General features: G+C 36.4%; 2 protein-coding genes across 2 annotated transcripts; both read right to left on the reverse strand.

The window, feature by feature from the left end:
* Window positions 1-3,944: 3,944 nt before the first annotated feature.
* On the reverse strand, window positions 3,945-10,260 carry LOC132712201 (vomeronasal type-2 receptor 26-like). The gene is made up of 6 exons (XM_087893541.1): window positions 10,235-10,260; window positions 8,393-8,684; window positions 6,796-7,650; window positions 5,990-6,217; window positions 5,543-5,669; window positions 3,945-5,020 (listed from the first exon to the last, which is right to left on the reverse strand). Exons 1-6 carry the CDS (start codon window positions 10,258-10,260, stop codon window positions 4,116-4,118), a joined length of 2,433 nt encoding a protein of 810 aa, XP_087749667.1. The 3' UTR covers window positions 3,945-4,115.
* A 5,862-nt stretch (window positions 10,261-16,122) lies between these two features.
* LOC117666864 (vomeronasal type-2 receptor 26-like) lies at window positions 16,123-26,837 on the reverse strand. The gene is made up of 6 exons (XM_087893542.1): window positions 26,587-26,837; window positions 25,324-25,615; window positions 23,990-24,841; window positions 23,010-23,237; window positions 22,574-22,700; window positions 16,123-17,203 (listed from the first exon to the last, which is right to left on the reverse strand). The coding sequence occupies exons 1-6, from the start codon at window positions 26,835-26,837 to the stop codon at window positions 16,299-16,301; spliced, it is 2,655 nt and encodes an 884-aa protein (XP_087749668.1). The 3' UTR covers window positions 16,123-16,298.
* Between the last annotated feature and the right edge of the window lie 687 nt (window positions 26,838-27,524).

The following is a 27,524-nucleotide window of genomic DNA, read 5'->3' on the forward strand; positions in this document are numbered from 1 at the left end:
AGGTCCTCTGGAGGCTAGAAACAGCCTGTTTGCCGACTTCTGGTGGGACCGGAAGGCCCGAAAATCAGCTGGCTGGCGAGTACATGCATGCCAGAGCTGAGCTAGGGCAACTTTCCAGGTTCAATTTCAATAACATTTTATAAACCTTAGATGTTAGGCATTCCTAACAAAATGATTCTTGAAATCTGCATTTATGTAATGCTTAGTGCACCACAACTGTGTGTGCATTCAAATCACAATTCATGGTCCTCCAAATCTAAATAACCAGTTATTTCTTTTGTGGTCATCCAAACCTTCATCCAGATCAAAGAACAAGCATCAAGATACAATTTTAAATCTGATAAACTCATTATTCCTCTCTCATGCAGCAATTCACACTTAATTCTCAGTTTTTTTCCTTGCTGTATGAACTTACATATTTTTGTCATTGTTTAAACGAAACATCAGTCATCAGTTTTGGTAATATCTGGGGAAAAAACAACAGCTTAGGTAAAATATTCATCTTAATTACAGAAATTCTTCCCAGCAAAGAGAGACACAATTTATCTCACCTCACTAAATCCTTTTTGCTACCATTCCAGTTGCATAGTTCCTTTGAAACAAAACAGAATTTGTATTTGTTAAAATTATCCCAAGATATTTAATCTTTTTTTTTTCACCTTAAAACCTGACTTTCTCATTCAAATTTCATGGTCTAATACAGTCGGATTCTTAAGAAGCGACTTTGACTTTGGTTTATTTTAAAGCCAGCAAAGACTCCAAATTTCAGATTACTATAGTAACAAACCTAAATCATCAGCAAAACCTCTCAATTTCTGTCTTTCGTTTTTAATTTTCACACCCATTATTTTTTCAACTTGTCTAATGTCTCTTCAAAACCACCAAAACTGAAATGAAAAGCAAAGGAGATGAGGATAATTTTGTCTGATATCCTTTTGGATCTCACAAAGCTTCATTAAATTAATTAAATTGAGCTTTCTGGGATATATAGATTGATTTAATCCAGTAGAGGAAGGAAGGAAGGAAGGAAGGAAGGAAGGAAGGAAGGAAGGAAGGAAGGAAGGAAAGGAAAGGAAAGGAAAAAAGAAAGAAAGAAAGAAAGAAAGAAAGAAAGAAAGAAAGAAAAAAGAAAGAAAGAAAGAAAGAAAGAAAGAAAGAAAGAAAGAAAGAAAGAAAGAAAGAAAGAAAGAAAGAAAGAAAGAAAGAAAATAAGTAAATTTAGGATCAGGGATAGATTGGTTAAATTAGGCAAAACATCCCCCATCCCAGCTTTCAATAGACTGGTTCAGGGGTGAAATGCTCCCGGTTTGGATCGGATTGCCCGATCCAGTAGCGATGGCAGAGGGTGGTTCAGAGAACTGGTAGCAAAAATCCCTGTCCCCCTCGCCATGCCCAGCTGAGCTGTGCGATCATCAGAGGCTTTTTTGGCTGAAAAGGTTGCAAAAAAAATTCTTTTAAAAGCCTTTGACGATCCCAGCTTAGTTGCCTGATCATCAGAGGCTTTTAAAAGCACTTTTTCTGAAACCTCTTTGGCCGAGGAGATTGTAGAATAAAAAAAGTTTTTAAAGTAAAAAAAAAAGTTGGCCATGCCTATTCAATCACATTACCACTATCACCAAGCCACGCCCACAAAACCAGTAGAAACAAATTTTACATTTTACCACTGGACTAGTTGTAATCAAAATATTTGTATATACACATCAGTTCCACGAAATAATACATCTTGGATTTAGCTCCAATATGACTGAGAGCTCTCCAAGATTTTTTTGGTGGATTGTGATCAGGAAATGAAGTTTGAATTTGTTCTCCTAAAACTCTTGAGGTTATATATTTATTAATAACAAACATGCATTAATTATTTATAATGAGTAACAAAAAAGATAGCTGCACAGATAGATGAGCCATTAACATTTTTACTTAGCTTGATGAACATGTTATTGTTAAAATGAGTAAACTTTTGTTCAAATAATGTTTTTGTGAGATGGGCCGCTATGCAAATAGGATAAATAAATGAGTTATCTATATGGTTCCTAAGAGTCAACATTGATGGCACCCAATCAAACAAAGTAAATCAATCAATCAGAGTATTTAATAAGGGAATTGTAAAGAAGTTACGGAAGAAATTTGACTTCCCAACTTTACATTTCTACCCTCCAGCATACAAAGTGTAGCTTCTTAGTATTTTCTTTCCTTGACAGAGAATCATCCTAGATGTAAACACTTCTAAAACTTTTAATAAAATGTAGATAACATAGTATGGGGAAAACTGCTATACCTTTTTCAAACGATATCGGTAAGATTAGAAAAGTTTTTTTCGAGCAAATAAACAAAATAATATCTAAATTTATATGGACAGGTAAAAAACCTTGCACTAAATTTAAGCTGTTACAAGATAGTAAGAACCACGGAGGTATCGGTCTCCCAGACTGGGAGCTCTACTACCGGGCAGCAGTGCTGACATAGTTAAGAGATTGGATTCAACCTAAAAACAAAAGAATATTAGCATTAGAAGGGCACGATCTCCAACTAGGTTAGCACGGGTTTCTATGGGAAGGTAAAAATAAAACACATTCATATTTTCAGAGGCATATAATAAGGAATTCTCTATACAAAATCTGGGTAAACATTAAAAAACACCATTATATGAAAATCCCAAATTGGCTATCGACAATGGAGGCAATGACACACCCAAATACAATAGACCTCAGTAAAATGATAAGATACTCAGAAATTTTAGATGAGAATGGAAAATTAAAATCAGTGCAAACATTGAAAACACAATGAATGAATTTTCTATAATGAATAAATATAGAATGGTGGCCCTACCTACAAATCAAAACAAGACTAAAAAAAGATCAAGAACAGTTCGGCATATATGAAAAACAATTGGAGTTGGATAAAATTTTATTGAGAACAGAAGGAAAAATTATTACAAAATTATATAAATTTCTACTAAGACATAAAATGGAGGATGAAGTTGTAAAAGAAATGATGATTAGTTGGGGAAGGAATTTCGGCCACACCATTGAATTAGAACAGTGGGACAAACTATGGGAAAGGAACTACAAACTCACAACAGCAGTTACCTACAAAGAAAACCTCTATAAAATGTTTTATAGGTGGCATTTGCCACCAGCGAGATTGGCCAAGATGTATCCCAATTTATCACTTAATTGTTGAAGATGTAACTATAAATCTGGAACATTTTACCATATGTGGTGGACGTGCCCCATCACAAAGAAGTATTTGGTGTCAAATTCAAAAATTGTTAAAAGATATTACAAAGCAAAAAATAGATATGAAACCTGAATTGTTTTTATTAGGAATACTGGACCTGAAAATGAATAAAAACCTTCAATACATTACATTGCACATACTTATCGCAGCAAGAATCACATTCGCAAAAAATTAAAAACAAAAAAAATATACCGTCAGACAAAACTGTAATAAGGAAAATTCTAGAATGCACAGAGATGGATAAAATGACTATGGAGTTGAAAGAGAGAGAGGATTCGTACTATTATGAAATATGGAATAAAATGTACAGTTCGCTCGAAAATAGAAATCAGAAAAAAAATGTTTAACTTAATATTGATGAAACTTAAACTAACTGAACAACATTAAATAAAGAGAGGTAAATATAAATGAATATAAATGTTTAGATAAGAACAAATGAATATCATAACTGTATATATATATATGTTGGAGTAATGTGATTATTCTACTATTGAGTATTAAATAGAAATGATAGAATAGAGAACTACAAAGCAAAGTACGTTACAAAGTAAGTAAGTTGATACGAAATGCTGTAAAATTACCATTAATGTTATGTAATGTTCAATACGTTACATTTTGACATGTTTTGTTTTTATATATGTGTGATTGTTTTTTGTGTTGTTTTTAAAGACAAATTGTTTAATAAAAATTATTTTAAGAAAAACATAGTTTGGGGAAAAATCTTTATTTAACAAAAAAAAAAGCACAACATTCAATAATTCTGAATTGTTCAGTTAACAGATGAATCAATCTCTTCAAAGGGATAGTAATTTTCACCCAGACTGGTAACCTTATACTTCCATTTCTGAACTACCACTCCTAATTATTTTCAAGCAACGTCAATCTTTATTTTTCCTTACCAATTGCTCCTTCTTATTTAATTCAGGACGTATTAGAATAATGTAGCATTTGGGAAGGAAGATGCAACTCAGTAAACCAAAAGCAGAGGCTAGTATGGAGAAAATCTCCACGGCCACCATGAATTTCCCTTTGGTGCTCAAGTAGGTGGGGATGAAGGATATCCAAACACTGCAAAACACCAACATGCTGAAAGTGATGAACTTGGCTTCATTGAAACTGTCAGGCAGTTTCCTGGCAAAGAAAGCCACCGTGAAGCTGATGACGGCCAGAAGACCCAAGTAGCCCAGCACAATGTAGAACATCGTCTCTGAGCCTTCATTGCATTGCACTATGATCTCACCCACTTGGGAATGCTTCTCTAATTCTGGAAAAGGGGGCTTCTTCACCAACCAAACAGCACAGATGACCATCTGAATCAAAGAACAAGGTGCAATGACCAAGATTGCTAGCCTCTTCCCCATCCATTTCCTCATCTTATTCCCTGGTTTTGTAGCCACAAAGGCCAGAACCACAGTGATTGTTTTGGCCAGTACACAGGAAACAGCAACGGAGAAGGTGATGCCAAATACGGCCTGCCTTAAAAGGCAAGTCACCTTACTAGGTCTTCCAATGAAGAAGAGGGAGCAGAGAAAACATAGGAACAGAGAGGCGAGCAGAATACATGTGATGCTCCAGTTATTGGCTTTCACAATGGGGGTGTTTGAGTGCAACCTGAAGATCGCCATCACAACGAGGGTGGTCAGAGAAAGGAAAAGTGCCAAAGATGTCAGAGCTGCTCCCAGGCCTTCTTTATATGACAGGTAAATCATTACTTTGGGAATGCATTCCTGCTGATTTGTTTTAGGATACTGTTCTTCTTGGCAAGGCTCACATTCATCTGCATCTGAAGATCACAAGCATCAATTCAGTATTAGAAGTTTCTACTAATATTTTTCAGACCTTCTGCTCTTTATACACGATGGAGAAAAAGGTAATAAGGACAGGGCTGTCTTAATGCCTGATGGGCATTTGCCCATGGGCCCCAAGAGCATAGGGACCTGGCTTTGCAGACCAATGGCATTCCCAGCAGTGGGAGGGGGAGAGGGTATGGTTCCACAGAAGCAGTGGGCGAGCAAGCACAGCTCCATTTGCACAAGCAGCGAGTGCATGTAGCTCATGCAAATGTAGCTTCGCACACTCATACCGGTGTTCGCACACCCCTTACAAGGCCTGGTTCTGAACTGGCCATGGCCCAGGGGTTGAGGATGCCTGATTTAAAAGCACAAATCAACCTTTGAATATGCTATTCAAGAACATAATTTGTAATAAAGTCACTAGACATAGATAAGGGATAAAGATGCTCCACAAGCACAAAATAGAAAATTTCTGGATCTTCTCCTAGATAGAGCTGAGTTCCTTCACTTACCCATTTGTGTTGAGATCCTACTTGAAGGACATTGAATACAATCATAACAACAAATTTGTTTCCCCTGCTGAATTTGTTTGCTCTGTCCAGGATGGCAGCTCTCAACACAGGTAGATTTTGGCACCGTCTGTTAATATTATCCAGAAAAAAGAGTCTGTAGAACAAGAATTACTTTTCTCCTCTCACTGCTAATTCTGAATTACATATTATTGGAACAGACAGATTTTAGAAATTATGAATCATGAAGCAGGTTATTAATATCTTAGAAAGATTCCTAACACCACAATAGTCTGATGTTGGTAACTCTTTCTGTGTTTTTTCTTTTTCTCAATGTATTTCCCAAATTGAGCTCTCTTAACAAATCTCCTTGTCATTCTGCGGATTGTGTATGTTAAATACCACTCAAATCATACTGATATTAACATAAAAAAATATAACAGTTCCAACCTGATGAAACTTGGGATTCCACATAATGGCACTTGCATTAATGGTGAATTCTTTTCCAAATTGAAAATTGGGATCGATTCTTCCAACTTGAACTCTCTGGAAGGATTCATTGGGGAGTGTCACCAAATTGATGAGGTCATAGCCTATTGCTAAGTCCCTATCTTCATCGAGAAATATTTCATCTCCAACGTTATTGTTAAAGTGGATTTGTCTCAAAAATGAATTAAGCTAGATGGAAAGGGGAGAACTAGGTTAATGTCACTTGAAACATTAGTGATGTGACATTTTAAACTGACATTTGATGCAGTACTGAAAACTAATGTCTTCCAAGTACTCCAAGAATTGAAAAGTTTTTATCCAAAGAGAACATGGATGGTTAGTCAGAATCTGAATCTGAATCTGAATCTGAATCTGAATCTGAATCTGAATCTGAATCTGAATCTGAATCCATCCCATTGTATCTAAACCATGTATGATGACAGAAGGGAAATAGATTTTTGCCTTTTCCCTGAGAAACTACAAAACTGCTTATCAAAACTTTCCTATAGGGCTAAATTTAGCATCAATTTCAAATCAGTATTTCATTGGCACATCTGGATTCTCAACTCCTAATTCACTTTAAATGTTTTTTATAAAGTATCTTCCTACTGTCAATATTCTTCTAAAAACATTCACTTGCTTTCCTTTGCAGGTTGTGTTGGCTAGATTTTCTCTATTGATACATCATATATGCTTTTGTTTTCGTTCTATTTTGATTTTCTAAATTATTTTGGTTTTAATGGATTGACCAATCTACTTATGAGTACCTGCCAGGGAGGAACTTTTTGGAGATTCCATTGGTCTTGCTTTCTCCGTCCCCTCTGTTTGTTCCTCCAGGAATACAAAGCATGAAGAGAATGTGCCACAAGATACACAGCATTGTAGATGCTGTAACTCCAACCAGACATGCCCATTTCAAAGACAGAATCAGGAAGGCTCTCCAGCTTCTCTTCCCCAGTGCATTTTTTCATTTTCTCCCCGTAGAATACATGGATATTGAGTGAGCAGAAGAATGTTGATGTCCAGAATTCAGACAGGAAATAAAATGTAGACTTCAGAGGATTTATTTCTTCAAGAAAATTCTGAAATTCTGGCACCACTTTGGTATGGAATGAGAATGACAGGGTGCCATTGAAGGATCTTTTGCTAAATCGTCTGGTAGGAGTTAGAGCAGTGAAATCCCATTCACATGTTGTGATCCACACCTTCTCCAGAGGCTTGTTGTGGCCAATTTCCATTGAATATAAAACTATCTGTAATCCCTCCAGAGACTGACCATTTCCATATACAAGGAACACACTTATTTTACTTTGGGAGATAACAGATTGAATTTGAAGGATTTTTTTCTCAAGTATCTCTCTTAATAAAAATAGTGACATAATTGGGATCATCTGTATCTCAGCTATGCAAATATTATTTTGTAAGAACTTGGGTCTCAGAGTTCGAAGAAAGTTCTCACCACTTTCATCATCTGAAACAATTAGACTAATCCAATTCCATCCAAAATATTTCAGAAGTTGAACTATCCCCATGTATTGAAGAGCTTCATGGGGAACTGTACGATAGAAAGAAGGAAAACCAATTTTGTCTCTCAACATGGGGTCAGATGACCCGTAACTAACCTGGAGGGAAACATTTTAAAATTTAAAAAAAATCAATTTTGTAGAAACTATTTAAATACCTGCTAATATTAAATTCAAATTTACTGATATTCTTAAAAATCCATTTTAGTATATTGTTTAGTTGGTGGATGTACTCATTTACATTAAGGATGGGTGGTCCTTTTGAAGATGAGAAATAGCAGTTAAATAGCTTTCATATCTATGTGGTCACTAAGAGTCAACATCAACTTGATGGCACATAGGCAGACCATCAATCAATCAGTGTATTATATTTGGAATTCGTAAAGAGCATATGAAAGAAATTTGATTTCTCAAGTTTACATTTCAACCCTCTGGCTATCTAAATGTAGTTTCTTTCCAGAGTTAGAAATCACCATAGATGTAAAATGATAGTTTAAATAATAGAAGAATTTATCTTTACCATTGAGACTTAACAGTTATTCTCCTTTTCCTTCTATAAACCTTGATAGTACAGTGGTCTACGCACCCTGTTATTAACACAGCTGCCTGCAATTTCTGCTGGTTCGAATCTCTCCAAGGCTCAAGGTTGACTCAGCCTTCCATCCTTTCTAAGGTAGGTTAAATGAGGACCCAGTTTGTGGGGGCAACAAGCTGACTTTGTATAAAATATACAAAAGTATGAAGGCTATTGCTTAAGGCATTGTAAGCTGCCCTGAGTCTCCGGAGAAGGGCGGCATATAAATCAAATTTTAAAAAAAAAAACCTATTTCCAAAGAGTTACCTGTGGAACCTTGTAAATACTTAAGATGTTGGCCATGTGAATAGAATTTTTTGAGGTGAGTCCCCCAATAGTGGCCATGACTTCCTCTTCAGTGCCACAGTAATAATTGAGTGGATACCCTTGGCTGAAAAAAAGAAGATCCAAAATGGTCCAAGTGGTTCTCCATGAATTGTAAGCATTGTCATAAATCTTGGACCCTAAAGTGTTGTTAGGTAACAGATCAGGATTCTTGTTGACTTCTTTAATGGCGAAAACAAAAGCAAGGACGTGCTGATAGTTTTTAGGGATTATACTGCCAAGAGAATTGTGAGTGTTAGATTTTAAGGCTGATAAATATGTGACTTGTACCTTAGATCCTTCCTTCCCAAAGAGCTCAGCTAAATGATCTTCTCTATATGATGGAAAACTCTTTCTGATATAAATGGTCCAGATATCCCCTTAAAGCAAAGTGAATAAGTTTCATCCTTCTCTTCTGTCATTAATGCACATATTATGTATGTGCCTATACATTTTAGGTTTCCACTTTAAAATTAATACTGTTTTCTTTTGTACTTTATTATACATCTCAATTGTGTAATTCATACAAGTCTCAGATGCCGCAAAAAAAACCTAAGCCCTTAAATCAGAGATGATGGTGGAAGACAGATAGAAAAGATCTAATCTTCCAGGTAAGGTATATAAGGATACACAAAAGTTTGGATGTATATTTTGGATGTACAAAATGCTTCTTTTCTCATTCATCCAAAGTACATTATGAAATATAATACAAAGGTTTCTTCCTTTTATTCTCTTGCTTATATGCATACCGTATGTGTGTGTGTACATATTTTAATTTCCTTTTTTCAATTCTTAATGATTCCCTTTGTTCTTTATTATATACTTCAGTTGTGTAAGTCATACAACTCTCAGATGTTGTAAAGAAGCATATCCTATTAAATCAGAGATAATGGGGGAGGCAGACAGCAGACAGAGTGGATTTAATCTTCCAGGTAAAGATTACAAGTGTGAACTTTGTATGTACTGTATACTTTGGATGTACAAAATTCTTTCTCTCTTCACTTGTCCAGAGTATATTATTAAATATAATACAGCCATAGACATATTTTGTAAGTCAGAATTCTTGAAAGGAATTAGGGATGTAAGAATTCCTAATCATCCTCATTCAACTTACCCAAAGTACTACATCTTACAATGAAACAGTATCTTAGAATTAATATTATTTAATCTTATTATTTATTCCTTATTGTCTCCCAGGCGATGTAAATTGTACAGAGAGAAGCATTCGGGCTCTTAACAAATCCATCTTCAAACAGTTCAGTAGGCTGTCTATGTATTTTCAATCAAAAGTTAATAACTGAAACCAACTCAATTTCTGCTAAAAACATGCTTGGCATATAAAATGTCAAAAAATAGAGAAGATTAGGAAACAGAATAAGAAGTCTATCAGTATTTAGAAAGAGTTATTTATATGGTGAAAGTAAGAATGATCAACAGACCCAAACAGAATCTTCCAAGAATGAAAAACCACTTTAGGTTTTTTAAGAAAAGAATTTCATGGGGTGACAGACATCTTAGATAAAAATGAAGAATGACTTACTAAGCTTGGGCGGGTGAAGAAATTGGATGTTCCCTAAACTTCTGTTCCCTATAATTGCCAAGTGTCATGGATACAAATTCCCCAATTATAATTTCATCTGAAGGATTTGAGGGATGTGTGGAAGCTTTTCTCTGGTAAGGATCCTTCAGGTTCAAACATTTTCTGAAGGGATCACTGAGCTTTACAAGCAGGAAGAGGAGAAGAAGAGCTAGGAGCTCCTCAGATAAGCCCCATCGCAATCTTACCACCATGGTAAACAAGCATCCACCATCTTGATCAGAAATTCAGGAAATAAAAGCAAATATTTGTGCTGTCAAATGCAGACCACAAAGAGAGATGCAAAAGACCTTTTATGCACTGACTGCAACTTGTCAGTGCTGAAGTTGCTTTGCAGCCATTGATATTCTACCTTTAATAAATTTCTTCCACTAATAACTATCATTATGGTAATTGTAGGGCATCAAATCCCTGTTGACAAAGAAGATAAACTTTGTATTGTATACCACCCAGAGTCACATTGTTGAGTTAGGTGGCATTTATTTATTTATTTTTATATTTACCGGTATTTATTTATACATATCTTTATAACTTCAGCAACCCGGTGATGTGAGTTGGCCTGAGAAAGAGCAACTTGCCCAAAGTTACCTAGCTGGCTTTAATAGATAAGTTTTGATTAGAACTCATGGCCTCCTTGATCCTAGCCTGATGCCAATAGACATGGATGTCAAACTCGCAGCATCACATTGCCGTCACGTAACATATCATGGTGTTTTCCCTTTCACGGAGCTGGGGTGGGCATGGCCTGTGCATGTCGCATCCGGCCTGCAGTCTGCCAGTTTGCCAGTCCTGCACTATTATTATTATTATTATTATTATTATTATTATTATTATTATTATTATTATTATTATTATTATTATTTTATATGCTGCTTTTCTCCGAAGACTCAGGGCAGCTTACAATGCATTTAAAAAACCATTATAAAAACATTTAAAAATTAAAAAGATTAAAACCCATTCACACCATTCATGGCTGGATCTCACAAGATCGTAACAGCGAGATCAACGGCTCCAGGCCTGCCGGAAAAGCCAGGTCTTCACCGCTTTTCGGAAGGCCAGTAGGGTGGGGGTGGTCCGGACCTCAGGAGGTAACTGGTTCCAGAGAGCTGGGGCAGCCATAGACCATAGTGGCTCTTATAAATTGAGCAAGTAAATAAATCAACAACAAGATGCTTCTCTTCCCTCATTCTTCCACTGTGGTCATTAAGAATTCCATTTTTGTCCATATATGATTCTTGCCACCGTCAACATATTTAATGACAAACTTTCAATTTTTTCCCAAATTCTTCATCCAATAGTCCTAAAAGAAAACCTTTTGGTTTCAACGGTTTTAAGAATCTTGGCCCCAACTTTTCTTTGCTTTATCACAAGCCGAATAAAGACGAGAAGGAATACATGTTATAGTTTCAACAAACATTTGAAACATTTTTATACAGTTTCTCAATCATTATATTAAAATGAGATATCATTTTATGAAAGCTTCTTTCATATTGTAATTCAATGTAAATTTCAATTCATTCATCCACATATTTTCCCGCTATTCAAGCACGATATCAATGATGGCTAACCTTTTTGCCATCGCGTGACAAAAGTGGGGGGAGTGCAGGGGATGGCACCCATGCATGCCCACACCCATAATTCAGTGTGCCAACCCCCCCCCCCCCCGCTTGTGGCACATGATGGCATGGTGGGCCGGGTAGGCCTATTTTTCCCCCTCTCCAGGCTCCAGAGGCTTTCTTGGAGCCTGGGGAGGGAGAAAAAAGCCTTCCCTACCACCCCAGAGGCCGTCCAGAGGCCAGAAACAACCCATTTGCCGACTTCCAGTGGAACCAAAAGGCCTGGTTTTCACTCTTCCCAGGCTGTAGAGCCTTTCTAGGTGCCTGGGGAGGGCGAAAACGGCCTTCCCTACCCCCCACCCCTGGAGGTCCTCTGGAGGCTAGAAACAGCCTGTTTGCTGACTTCTGGTGGGACCGGAAGGCCCGAAAATCAGCTGGCTGGCGAGTACCTGTGTGCCAGAGCTGAGCTAGGGCAACGCTCGCGTGCCCACCAATATGGCTCCGCATGCCACCTGTGGCACGCATGCCATAGGTTCACCATCACAGCACTATATTATAACCAAAGTTTTTGGCCTCTTCAATCATACAACATTTAACATTTTCATTTTCCAGATTCAATTTCAATACCATTTTATAAACCTTAGATGTTAGGCATTCCTAAGAAATGATTCTTGAAATCTACATTTATGTAATGCTTAGTGCACCACAACTGTGTGTGCCATTCAAATCACAATTCATGGTCCTCCAAATCTAAATAACCAGTTATTTCTTTTGTGGTCATCCAATCCTTTATCCAGATCAAAGAACAAGCATCAAGATACAATTTTAAATCTGATAAACTCATTATTCCTCTCTCGTGCAGCAATTCACACTTAAATCTCAGTTTTTTATCTTGCTGTATGAACTTACATATCTCTTTTTGTCATTGTTTAAATAAAACATCAGTCATCAGTTTTGGTAATATATGGGAAAAAAACAACAGCTTAGGTAAAATATTCATCTTAATTACAGAAATTCTTCCCAACAAAGATAGACACAATTTATCTCACCTCACTAAATCCTTTTTGATACCATTCCAGTTGCGTAGTTCCTTTGAAACAAACCAGAATTTGTATTTGTTAAAATCTCCCCAAGATATTTAATCTTTTTTTTTCACCTTAAAACCTGACTTTCTCATTAAAATTTCATGGTCTAATATAGTCGGATTCTTAAGAAGCGTCTTTGACTTTGGTTTATTTTAAAGCCAGCAAAGACTCCAAACTTCAGATTCCTATAGTAACAAACCTAAATCATCAGCAAAACCTCTCAATTTCTGTCTTTCATTTTTAATTTTCACACCCATTATTTTTTCAACTTGTCTAATGTCTCTCCAAAACCACCAAAACTGAAATGAAAAGCAAAGGAGATGAGGATAATTTTGTCTGATATCCTTTTGGATCTCACAAAGCTTCATTAAATTAATTAAATTGAACTTGCGGGGATGTATAGATTGATTTAATCCAGTAGAGGAAGGAAGGAAGGAAGGAAGGAAGGAAGGAAGGAAGGAAGGAAGGAAGGAAGGAAGGAAGAAAGAAAGAAAGAAAGAAAGAAAGAAAGAAAGAAAGAAAGAAAGAAAGAAAAAAAAAAAAGAAAGTAAATAAGTAAATTTAGGATCAGGGATAGCAATTTTTATCATTATTTTTCCAAAATCTTCCATTGTTGTTCTAAACAAAGACCTTTTTTTGAATGCAGTTGTGATCCAGCAGTTGTAAGGAAGTGGAGAATAATCCATTGGAAAAAATATCTATGCAAGTAAATGATACAGTAGGAGAAAATATGGCCTTGGTTAAATTAGGCAAAACATCCCCCAGCCCTGCTTTCAATAGACTGGTTCAGGGATGAAATGTTCCCAGTTTGGACCGGATCGCCCGATCCGGTAGCGATGGCAGCGGGTGGTTCAGAGAACAGGTAGCAAAAATCCCTGCCTGCCCACACACCCCCCGCCATGCCCAGCTGAGCCGCGCGATCATCAGAGGCTTTTTTGGCTGAAAAAGTTGCAGAAAAAATGCTTTTAAAAGCCTTTGACGATCCCAGCTGAGTTGCCTGATCGTCAGAGGCTTTTAAAAGCACTTTTTCTGCAACCTCTTTGGCCAAGGAGGTTGTAGAATAAAAAATGTTTTTAAAGAAAAAAAAAAGTTGGCCTTGCCTACTCAGTCACATTACCACCATCACCAAGCCACGCCCACAGAACCAGTAGAAACAAGTTTTACATTTCACCACTGGACTAGTTGTAATCAAAATATTTGTATATACACATCAGTTCCGTGAAATAATGCATCTTGGATTTAGCTCCAATATGACTGAGAGCTCTCCAAGATTTTTTTGGTGGATTGTGATCAGGAAATGAAGTTTGAATTTGTTCTCCTAAAACCCTTGAAGTTATATATTTATTAATAACAAACATGCATTAATTATTTATAATGAGTAACAAAAAAGATAGCTGCACAGATAGATGAGCCAGTAACATTTTTACTTAGCTTGATGAACATGTTATTGTTAAAATGAGTAAACTTTTGTTCAAATAATGTTTTTGTGAGATGGGCAGCTGTGCAAATAGGATAAATAAATGAGTTATCTATATGGTTCCTAAGAGTCAACATTGACGGCACCCAATCAAACAAAGCAAATCAATCAATCAGAGTATTTAATAAGGGAATTGTAAAGAAGTTATGGAAGGAATTTGACTTCCCAACTTTACATTTCTACCCTCCAGCATACAAAGTGTAGCTTCTTAGTATTTTCTTTCCTTGACAGAGAATCATCCTAGATGTAAACACTTCTAAAACTTTTAATGAAATGTAGATAACATAGTTTGGGGAAAACTGCTATACCTTTTTCAAACGATACCGGTAAGATTAGAAAAGATTTTTTTCGAGCAAATAAATAAAATAATATCTAAATTTATATGGGCAGGTAAAAAACCTCGCATTAAATTTAAGCTGTTACAAAATAGTAAGAACTACTGAGGTATCGGTCTCCCAGACTGGGAGCTCTACTACCGGGCAGCAGTGCTGACATAGTTAAGAGATTGGATTCAACGTAAAAACAAAAGAATATTAGCATTAGAAGGGCACGATCTCCAACTAGGTTGGCACGGGTTTCTATGGGAAGGTAAAAATAAAACACATTCATATTTTCAGAGGCATATAATAAGGAATTCTCTATACAAAGTCTGGGTAAAGATTAAAAAACACCACTATATGAAAATCCCAAATTGACTATCGACAATGGAGGCAATGACACACCCAAATACAATAGACCTCAGTAAAATGGTAGGATACTCAGAAATTTTAGATGAGAATGGAAAATTAAAATCAGTGCAAACATGGAAAACACAATGAATGAATTTTCTATAATGAATAAATATAGAATGGTGGCCCTACCTACAAATCAAAACAAGACTCAAAAAAGATCAAGAACAATTTGGCATATATGAAAAACAATTGGAGTTGGATAAAATTATATTGGGAACAGAAGGAAAAATTATTACAAAATTATATAAATTTCAACTAAGACATAAAATGGAGGATGAAGTTGTAAAAGAAACGATGATTAGCTGGGGAAGGAATTTCGGCCACAGCATAGAATTAGAACAGTGGGACAAACTATGGGAAAAGAATTACAAAATCACAACAGCAGTTACCTACAAAAAAACCCTCTATAAAATGTTTTATAGGTTGGATTGAGATTGGCTAAGATGTATCCCAATTTATCACTTAATTGTTGGAGATGTAACTATAAATCCGGAACGTTTTACCGTATGTGGCGGACGTGCCCCATCACAAAGAAGTATTTGGTGTCAAATTCAAAAATTGTTAAAAGATATTACAAAGCAAAAAATAGATATGAAACCTGAATTGTTTTTATTCAGAATACTGGACCTGAAAATGAATAAAAACCGTCAATAGATTATATTGCACATACTTATTGCAGCAAGAATCACATTCGCAAAAAAAAAATATACCATCAGACGAAACTGTAATAAGGAAATTTCTAGAATGCGCAGAGATGGATAAAATGACTATGGAGTTGAAAGAGAGAGAGGATTCGGACTATTATGAAATATGGAATAAAATGTACAGTTGGCTCGAAAATAGAAATCAGAACAAGAAATGTTTAACTTAATATTGATGAAACTTAAAGTAACTGAACAACATTAAATAAAGAGAGGTAAATATAAATGAATATAAATGTGTAAATAAGAACAAATGAATATTATAATGTGTGTATATATATATATGTTGGAGTAATGCGATTATTCTACTATTGAGTATTAAATAGAAATGATAGAATAGAGAACTACAAAGCAAAGTACGTTACAAAGTAAGTAAGTTGATACGAAATGCTGTAAAATTACGATTAATGTTATGTAATGTTCAATACGTTACATTTTGACATGTTTTGTTTTTATATATGTGTGATTGTTTTTTGTGTTGTTTTTAAAGACAAATTGTTTAATAAAAATTATTTTAAAAAAAACATAGTTTGGGGGAAAATCTTTATTTAACAAAAAAAAAGCACAATTAACAGTCAATAATTCTGAATTATTCAGCTAACAGATGAATCAATCTCTTCAAAGGGACAGTAATTTTCACCCACACTGGCAACCTTATACTTCCATTTCTGAACTACCACTCCTAATTATTTTCAAGCAAAGTCAATCATTATTTTTCCTTACCAATTGCTCCTTCTTATTTAATTCAGGACGTATTAGAATAATGTAGCATTTGGGAAGGAAGATGCAACTCAGTAAACCAAAAGCAGAGGCTAGTATGGAGAAAATCTCCACGGCCACCATGAATTTCCCTTTGGTGCTCAAGTAGGTGGGGATGAAGGATATCCAAACACTGCAAAACACCAACATGCTGAAAGTGATGAACTTGGCTTCATTGAAACTGTCAGGCAGTTTCCTGGCAAAGAAAGCCACCGTGAAGCTGATGACGGCCAGAAGACCCAAGTAGCCCAGCACAATGTAGAACATCGTCTCTGAGCCTTCATTGCATTGCACTATGATCTCACCCACTTGGGAATGCTTCTCTAATTCTGGAAAAGGGGGCTTCTTCACCAACCAAACAGCACAGATGACCATCTGAATCAAAGAACAAGGTGCAATGACCAAGATTGCTAGCCTCTTCCCCATCCATTTCCTCATCTTATTTCCTGGTTTTGTAGCCACAAAGGCCAGAACCACAGTGATTGTTTTGGCCAGTACACAGGAAACAGCAACGGAGAAGGTGATGCCAAATACGGCCTGCCTTAAAAGGCAAGTCACCTTACTGGGTCTTCCAATGAAGAAGAGGGAGCAGAGAAAACATAGGAACAGAGAGGCGAGCAGAATACATGTAATGCTCCAGTTATTGGCTTTCACAATGGGGGTGTTTGAATGCAACCTGAAGATCGCCATCACAACGAGGGTGGTCAGAGAAAGGAAAAGTGCCAAAGATGTCAGAGCTGCTCCCAGGCCTTCTTTATACGACAGGTAAGTCATTACTTTGGGAATGCATTCCTGCTGATTTGTTTTAGGATACTGTTCTTCTTGGCAAGGCTCACATTCATCTGCATCTGAAGATCACAAGCATCAATTCAGTATTAGAAGTTTCTACTAATATTTTTCATACTTTCTGCTCTTTATACATTACCTGATTGAAAAAAGGTTAGTACTAAACTCTACAAAAGTCATTAAAAATGGTCTCCAACCTTTCTGTGTTTGCAAATTAATGGTAGCAGTGATGGGGGGGAGAATGTTTCTGTTCACAAATGGACTCCGACCCTCGAGGCCAACTTATCGGAGTGTGAAGGCTCCGAACATGAAGGAGAGGAATTGGCCAGGCCTCCCTCTCCAGGACCCTCCTCTCTGGCAATGCCTCAGATGTCTCCCGAAGGAGAAGAGATTGGCCAGGAGCCAGGTAATCTCCTCGCAGTCGGACAGTGATGGAGATAAGTCTTGGCTGGATCCATGCCAGCGTCGGAGAGACAAGTGCATGCAGCAGAAAAGGAGGCGTGCCAGGGATTAAGCTGAGTCACTGGACCACACCCCAGAGGGGATAAAAGGGGGTGAGGTGGCCATTCAGACTCTGTGACGGACAAAACTAACTACTAGCGAGTCACATTGTATCTTTGAAACAACGTTATCTGCCTTGGATTTAATACGGACTGGACTTGACAATTCTTGAACTGTGTATATCTTGTTTGGGTTTATCTGTCAGAGGAACAACCCCTCCCTCTATGAGTAAAGTTCTTGGCAAGCAGCTACTGGGTTGCTGCCAATCCTTTTATCGAAAGAATTTGTTGTCTGCCAGTTTTATTTAACCCCTGGCTATCTGTTCGTGTGCGTGTGTGAGATGGGGACAGAACATCTTCACACACTAACATGCATACTCATATGCCACTTACGCAGCCTTGTTATGAATCGGCCTCAGCCCAGGGGTTGGGGACCTCTGATTTAGAAGTACAAATTAATACAAGAACAATTTTTGAATACATTATTGAAGGACATAAATCGTAATACAGACATTAGACATATGTAAAGAAGAAAGCATAAAATTCTCAAGCAAAAAATTGAAAATTTTCCGGATGTTCTAGATCAGGGGTGTCAAACTCAAGGCCCATGGGGTGCTTAGATCTGGCCAATGGGACCAACCTGGAAATAGCAAAGACTGGCCCACGGTGCCTCTGCTAGTGAAAATGGGGCCCTGTTTTTGGCCTGGATGGCCTCCTGCAAAATCCTGCAGCAACCACAATTCCCTCACTAATCTACTTTCCATCTCCATTTTCTGGCATGCAGGGAAACCAAAGATGATCATGTGACTACCAGTAAAAAAAAAAAAGTTCAATCAGGCCTTCTAACTTTGCGAGATCTTTTTTTCCCCGAGAAGTTGGAAGATCTGGTTGCACTATTTTTTTAACTGGTAGTCTCGTGGTCTTCTTTTGTTGCCCTGCATGCAGGAGAACGTGGAAAGCAGGTTAGTGAAGGAATCGTGGTTGCTCTGAGGTGGGGTGAGGATTTTGCATTTTTTTTTAATTGAAAAGTTTTATAAAAGATACAAACATTTTCTCCCCCCCTCCCACCCCTCCACCTCACCCCATCCCATCCCCCTTGCCCACCCACCCCCCTCCCTAGACTTCCCAGAACAAGCACAGGGTATAGCATTCACAAACATAAAACTAAAATATGCTGACGATTTGTTGGCTTCAAATTCTCCCTAGGTCTTTCCCTAACTCCTTGTAACTCAAAACACTATAAACATAAAGATTAAAAATGTTTCATTCATAAGCTATATGAAACTTCTTAGTCTGATACTTGTTTTGAATATAGTCAATCCATCTTCTCCATTCCGATAGATATCTTTCGTTTGAGTGATCTTTAAGATATGATGAAATTTTCGCCATCTCTGCCAAATGCGCGACTTTTAGTGTCCATTCCTCAATAGTAGGTGGATCTTCTTTCTTCCAATACTGTGCCACCAGTAACCTGGCTGCTGTTATTAAGTTTAAAACCAACTTAGTCTCTGTCACAGTACAATCCGTAACTATTCCCAACAAAAAAAACTGTGGTGTAAATTTGATCTTTTTCTTTAAAATATTTTGAATAATCCACCATATTTTTATCCAAAAAGCCTTAATTTTTTTACATGTCTACCATATATGAAAATACGTAGGGTCTTCACACTCACATTGCCAACATTTAGGTTGTAAATTTGGATACATACAGGCTAGTTTTTTTGGATCTAAATGCCATCTATAAAACATTTTATAAAAGTTCTCTCTTAAATTTTGGGCTTGTGTAAATCTTCCATTTCTAACCCATATCTTTTCCCATGTTTCCATCATTATTGGTTCTCCTATATTTTGTGCCCCTTTTATCATACAATCCTTGACTAGCTCTGTTTCTGAATCTATTTCCACTAATACATTATACAACCTTTTTATATGCATTTGACTTTTGTCTCTTATTTGTTTTATCAAGTTCTCATCCTGTTGCAAAATACCAGTTTTCTGATCTTCTCCCCATCTGTCCTGCAGCTGTCCATACTGAAACCAAGTTCTAATTATTCCTTCTTCTCTTAATTGTTCCATAGATTTTAATTGTAATCTAACTCCTTCTTTATAAAGGAGTTCCTTATATGTAATCTTATCTTGCTTTTGCTCCACATTTATATTCTCTATCGCGTGTCTGGGTACTATCCATATTGGTAATTTATCGTTTAATTTGTATTGATACTTCTTCCAGACATGCAATAAAGCATTCCTTAATATATGACTTTTAAAAGTCTTACCTACTTTCTTATCATACAATAAATAAGCATGCCAGCCATAGACCAGACCATATCCTTCAATGTTTAATATCCTTTCCTCCGTTAAATTTATCCAATCAGTAACTGCTGAGAGGGCAGCGGCTTCGTAATACAATCTTAAATTGGGCATTTTAAGACCTCTTTCTCTTGTATCTTGCATTATCTTTTGATTTACTCTCGGTTTTTTCCCTGCCCACACAAACTTATTTATGTCCTTCTGCCATTCCTTCAAATTTTCATCTTTTTTAAGTATAGGTATCATTTGAAAAAAAAATAAAAACCTTGGTAAGACATTCATTTTTACTGCCGCTATCCTTCCCAGCAAAGACAATTGTAATTTTTTCCACTTTTTCATCTCTCTGTATTTTTTGCCACAACAGTTCATAATTGTGCTGATATAGTTTCATATTTGTGGTCATAATATAAACCCGTAAATATTTAACCTTCTTTACTATCTCGAATCCTGTTACCCTTTCTATCTCTTCTTTTTGGCTTCTAGTCATATTTTTAGCTATTATCCTTGTTTTAGCTGTATTTATTTTAAAACCAGATACTTGTCCATATGGGTTAATTACATCCATCAAGGCTGTAATCAATTGTGCTGGTTGGGCTAAGGTAACAACCAGGTCTTTCGCAAATGTGATAACTTATATTCATGCTGTCTGATTTTAATTCCCTTTATTGTATCTGTCCCACGTATTTTACTCAGTAAAATTTCCAGCGTCAAAATAAACAACAATGGAGACAAGGGACAACCTTGCTTTGTTCCTTTTTCTATATTAAAAATATCTGTTAAACCACCATTAATTATTATTTGCGCTGTTTGTTTCTGATATATTGCCTTAATAGATTGTATAAAATATTCTCCAAGTTGCATCCTTTCTATTAATTTCAATAGAAAATGCCAATTCAATCTATCAAAGGCTTTCTCAGCATCCAAAAATACTAGCACTGCTGGGACCTGGTTGTTCCTCCCCAAATACTCTAGTAAGTTAACAATTTGCCTTATATTACTTTTCATTTGTCTACCATTTATAAAACCAGTTTGATCATGATGAATCATTTGCTGCATAACTATCATTAATCTATTTGCTAATATTTTAGCAAAAATCTTATAATCTGTATTTAAAAGTGAAATCGGCCTGGAAATAGGATTTTGCATTTTGATTGCTCTGGGGTGGAGTGGGAGTGAGGATTTTGCATTATGATTCCTTATAAGCAAGTAAGAACCAGTAAAAGAGGAATGGAAAAATCCCTACTAGTAGATCAGCATTTTTCAGCCTTGGCAAGTTTAAAATGGGTGAACTTCATGCTTCCTGGGAAATTCTGGGAATTGAAGTCCATGCATCTTAAAGATTCCAAAGTTGAGAAGCATGGGTCTAGACTAGAGTTTAGGATTTTGCATTCCTGTTTTATTTAGAGTTTGATGCAATTAAATAAATAAAGTTGTGGTTTCCTTAACAAATAGTGATTAAAGCGACATGAACCATTACTGGACTTTTTGTGAGAAACTAGAATTAAAAGTTAATCTGGGGCTTTGATGATTAGATATGAGATTATGGAAATAATGTAGACAAATGTTAATCTTAGAGTAAGAGTTTCATATATATTTTTACTTATATCTGTACCTAGGAAAGTTGGAAGTCATTCTTTTTCGGTTTTCCTTCGTTTCCTCTTTCTTTCTTATACTTTCACTCTTTATCTTTCCTGGGCCTTTTCTTTTTTTCTGTTTTTTATTTGTTTATCCCTTAGTTTCATATTTTTTAGATGTATGAAGGATCAGCCATTATAATTCTACATTCCTTATTTACAGAAATCATATCAAAATATAGAATGAAATCCACTGGGTGCCATCTCACATAAGACAGACTCTGAGTTCCTCTAACCAAAAAGTGTTTATCGATAGAAGAGAATATTTGTAGCTCAGGGTTGAACTGTGGGGTCCTTGGTGCTCTTTGAGCTTGGTGGTTTTCTTGCAGATGTTTCATTACTAAACTAGGTAACATCATCAGTACTAGAAGGGAGTGGAGTTTGCTCTTATTTTCATATGCTAGTGGCTTACCCTTCAGTTGCTTCACAAAAAGTGTTTTGATTGGTGCCAGGTCTCTACAGCCTCAGGCAGAGAAGGGCTATTCTGCACCCTTCCCTCAAATGTTATTTAAAATACAGAGTTTCCCAGCATTCCTTTAGGAACCTCCAACATGCAAACTGTGGTTACTCATCCTAAAATGAATCCTCTTTACCTGTAGCTTCAAAATTTGCTGTTTGCTGAGAAGGTGTGTAGCTAAAAGTCAGTCTACATTTAGTCTACATCTGACTTTTGGGATATTTCTTCATAACCAAAAAAAGGTGTATTTTCTGTGCAGTTTACACCCCTTGCTCGCTGGATCTGGATGTCACAAAGCAAAACCCACATTTTGTAATTAACCCTCATGCCCCGTTTTGGCTGGCAGAGTGCTGCAGGAAGCAGAGTGCTGTCATGTCCAGCCTGGCCACACCCACCCTGGCCACACACCCCAGCCACACACACACAAACACACACCCTGGCCATCCAAAGTCAAATATAATCTAGATGCGGCCCTCAATGAAATTGAGTTTGACACCCCTGTTCTAGATAGATCTGAGTTCCTTCACTTACCCATTTGTGTTGAGATCCTATTTGAAGGACATTGAATACAATCATAACAACAGATTTGTTTCCCCCGCTGAATTAGTTTGCTCTGTCCAGGATGGCAGCTCTCAACACAGGTAGACTTTGGCACCATCTGTTAATATTATCCAGAAAAAAGAACAAGAAATAGTTTTCTCCTCTCACTGCTAATTCTGAATTACATATGTTTGGAACAGATAGATTTTAGAAATTATGGATTATGAATCAGGTTACTAATATCTTAAAAAGATTCCTATACCACAATAATCTGATATTAATAACTCTTTCTGCATTTTTCATTTTCCCAATATATTTTCCAAATTCAACTCTCTCAACAAATATTCTTGTCATTCTCCAGATTGTCTGTGTTAAATACCACTCAGATGACACTGATTTAAACACAGCAAACAATAATAGTACCAACCTGATGAAACTTGGGATTCCATGTAATGGCACTTGCATTAATGATGAATTCTTTTCCAAATCGAACATTGTCATTGATTCTTCCAATTTGAATTCTCTGGAAGGATTCATTGGGGAATGTCACAAAATTGATGAGGTCATAACCTATTGCTAAGTCCCTATCTTCATCGAGAAATATTTCATCTCCAACATTATTGTTAAAGCGGACATGTCTCAAAAATGAATTAAGCTAGATGGAAAGGAGAAAAATAGTTACTATTCAAAAGGGGTCTAGGACAATTCAGCATAATCAGCTCGGCATGGCCAACTCACTGCAGCCAACTCGCTGAGAGATAGCTCCAAACAGCAATCTCACTGTGGGACAACTCATCACAGGACAAGAGTTACAATTCATTCTCCAGAGACTCACTACTCCCTTTTTTCTTTCTTTTTTTTTGAATGATGTGGAGAAATATTTTGCTTCAAAGAAATTAAGCTATAGTCAGTTCATCACTTTTTTTTTATTTCTACCTAAATCACAAATAACTTACACCTTTTCTGGAGCACTCCAGCTACAAGCAATCATATAATTTAGGTCCTTTTACTCCTTTGGGAACAGTAGTCAATCCTTACTGTTTCTTCCTCTTCTGGTGGAATTCTAGTGGAATTAAATATCTGGTTGTTTTTCTTAATTTGAGAAGGAACAAACTCAGAATGGATTGAATCATTCATTGTTTCCTATAGGGCTGAATTTAGCATCAATTTCAAATCAGTATTTCACTGGCACATCTGGATTCTCATCTCCTAATTCACTTTAAATATTTTTTATAAAGTATCTTCCTACTCTCAATATTCTTCTAAAAACATTCACTTGTTTTCCTTTGCAGGTTGTGTTTACTAGATTTTTTCTATTGATACATCATATATCCTTTTGTTTTAGTTCTATTTTGATTTTCTAAATTATTTTGGTTTTAATGGATTGATCAATCTACTTGTGAGTACCTGCCAGGGAAGAACTTTTTGGAGATTCCATTGGTCTTGCTTTCTCCGTCCCCTCTGTTTGTTCCTCCAGGAATACAAAGCATGGAGAGAATGTGCCACAAGATACACAGCATTGTAGATGCTATAACTCCAACCAGACATACCCATTTCAAAGACAGAATCAGGAAGGCTCTCCAGCTTCTCTTCCCCAGTGCATTTTTTCATTTTCTCCCCATATAATACATGGATATTCAGTGAGCAGAAGAATGTTGATGTCCAGAATTCAAAAAGGAAATAAAATGTAGACTTCAGAGGATTTAATTTCCCAAGAAAATTCTGAAATCCTGGCACAACTTTGGTATGGAGTGAGAATGACAGGGTGCCATTGAAGGAAGTTTTGCTAAAACTGGCACGGTCCTGGGCAGTGAAATCCCATTCACATGTTGTGATCCACACCTTCTCCAGGGGCTTGTTGTGGCCAATTTCCATTGAGTATAAAACCATATGTAATCCCTCCAGAGACTGACCATTTCCATATACAAGGAATACATTGATTTTACTTTGGGAGATAACAGATTGAATCTGAAGGATTTTTTTCTCAAGTATCTCTCTTAATAAAAATAGTGACATAATTGGGATCAACTGTATCCCAGCTATGCAAATATTATTTTGTAAGAGCTTGGGTCTCAGAGTTCGAAGAAAGTTCTCACCACTTTCATCATCTGAAACAATTAGACTAATCCAATTCCATCCAAAATATTTCAGAAGTATAACTATCCCCATGTATTGAAGAATTTCATGGGGAACTGTACGATAGAAAGAAGGAAAACCAATTTTGTCTCTCAACATGGGGTCAGATGATCCATAACCAACCTGGGAGAAAACATTTTAAATCAAAGAAAAACATCCAATTTTGTAGAAACTATTTTTAAATACCTGCTAATATTAGATCCAAATTTACTAGATATTTTAAAAATCCATTTTAGTATATTGTTTAGTTGGTGGATACGCTCACGTACATTATGATGGGTGGTCCTTTTGAAGATGAGAAATACCAGTTAAGTAGCTTTCATAGCTATGTGGTCACTAAGAGTCAACATCAACTTGATGGCACATAGTCAGACCACCAATCGATCAGTGTATTAAATTTGGAATTCGTAAAGAGCATACGAAAGAAATTTGATTTCTCAAGTTTACATTTCAACCCTGTGGCTATCTAAGTGTAGTTTCTTTCCTGAGTTAGAAATCACACAGATGTAAAATGATAGTTCAAACAATAGAAGAATGTACTTTTACCACTGAGACTTAACAGTTATTCTCCTTTTCCTTCTATAAACCTATTTCCAAAGACTTACCTGTGGAACCTTGTAAGTACTTAAGATGTTGGCCATGTGAATAGAATTTTCTGAGGTGAGTCCCCCAATAGTGGCCATGAGTTCCTCTTCAGTGCTACAGTAATAATTGAATGGATCTCCTTGACTGAAAAAAAGAAGATCCAAAATGGTCCAAGTGGTTCTCCATGAATTGTAAGCATTGTCATAAATCTTGGACCCTAAAGTGTTGTTAGGTAACAGATCAGGATTCTTGTTGACTTCTTTAATGGCGAAAACAAAAGCAAGGACATGCTGATAGTTTTTAGGGATTATACTGCCAAGAGAATTGTGAGTGTTAGATTTTAAGGACTGATAAATACGTGACTTGTACTTTAGAACCTTGCTTGCCCATAGAGCTCAGCTAAATGATTTTATCTATATGATGGAAAATTCTTTCTGATATAAATGGTCCAGATATTCCCTTAAAACAAAGTGAATAAGTTTCATCCTTTTCTTCTGTCATTAATGCACGTATTATATATGTGCCTATACATTTTAGGTTTCCACTTTAAAATTAATACTGTTTTCTTTTGTATTTAATTATATATCTCAGTTGTGTAATTCATCCAAGTCTCAGATGCTGTAAAGAAACTAAGTTCTTAAATTAGAGGTGATGGTGGTTGGCAGACAGGAAGATAGATAGAGAGGATCTACTTTTCCAGGGAAGGTATATAAGGACATGCAAAATTTTGGATGTATATTTAGGATGTACAAAATTGTTTCTCTCTTCACTCAATATAATACAGCCATAGACATACTTTGTAAGAGTTCCTAGTCAGAATTCTTGAAATGGATATACAAATTCTTTATCACTCTCATTCAACTTATCCAAATGAAACGCTATCTTAGAATTAATATTATTTAATCTTATTATTCATTCTTTATTGTCTACCAGGGGATCTAATTTGTACAGGAAGAACCTTTAGAGCTCTTAGCAAATCCATCTTCACACAGTTCAGTAGGCTGTCTATGTGTTTTCAATCAAAAGTTAATAACTGAAACCCACCCCCAATTCAATTTCTGCTATCAATGTGCTTGGCATATAACATGTCAAAAAATAGAGTAAATTAGGAAACAGAATAAGAAGTCTATCAATATTTAGAAAGAGTCATTTATGTGGTGAAAGTAAGAATGATCAACAGACCCAAACAGAATCTTCCAAGAATGAAAAACCACTTTAGGTTTTTTAAGAAAAGAATTTCATGGGGTGGCAGACATCTTAGATAAAAATGAAGAATGACTTACTAAGCTTGGGTTGGTGAAGAAATTGGATGTTCCCTAAACTTCTGTTCCCTATAATTGCCAAGTGTCATGGATACAAATTCCCCAATTATAATTTCATCTGAAGGATTTGAGGGATGTGTGGAAGCTTTTCTCTGGTAAGGATCCTTCAGGTTCAAACATTTTCTGAAGGAATCACTGAGCTTTACAAGCAGGAAGATGAGAAGAAGAGCTAGGAGCTCCTCAGATAAGCCCCATCGCAATCTTACCACCATGGTAAACAAGCATCCACCATCTTGATCAGAAATTCAGGAAATAAAAGCAAATATTTGTGCTGTGTCAAAAGCGTATCAGAGTGAGGCAAAAAAAAAAAATTTTGGGAGGCCTTTTATGCAAGCACAACTTGTCAGAGCTGAAGTGGCTTTGCAGCCACTGATATTCTACTTCTCACAAATTTCTTCTACTAATCATTATCATTATGGTGGTTGCAGGGCATCAAATCCCTGTTGACAAAGAAGATGATCTCAGCACAAATTTTGTATTATATACCATCTAGCGTCACATTGTTTGAGTTAGATGGCATTCATTCATTCATCCGTTTATTTATTTATTTATTCATTTATGTATTTATCTTTATATATTTTTATATCTTTATATATTTTCTCATAAGTAACTCAAGGGGTAGACATATCCAGCATACCTTCTTCCTCCTTCTATTTTCCCCACAATATCAACCTTGTGAAGTGAGTTGGGCTGAAAAAGAGCAGCTTAATGGCTAAGTCTGGATTAGAACTCATGGTCTCCCAGTTTCTAGCCTGAGGCCTTATCCAGTTTACATGACATATCGCAACATTTTGCCTTTTGCAGAGCTGGAGTGGGTTTGGCCTGTGCATGATGTGTCCGGCCCGCAGTCTGCCAGGTTGACAGCCCTGCATTAGATCATAGTGGCTCTTATAAATTGA

Source organism: Pantherophis guttatus, chromosome 4 (genome assembly GCF_059756535.1).
Source record: "Pantherophis guttatus breed Tessera chromosome 4, ASM5975653v1, whole genome shotgun sequence".
In the NCBI taxonomy this organism is placed as follows: Eukaryota; Metazoa; Chordata; class Lepidosauria; order Squamata; family Colubridae; genus Pantherophis; species Pantherophis guttatus.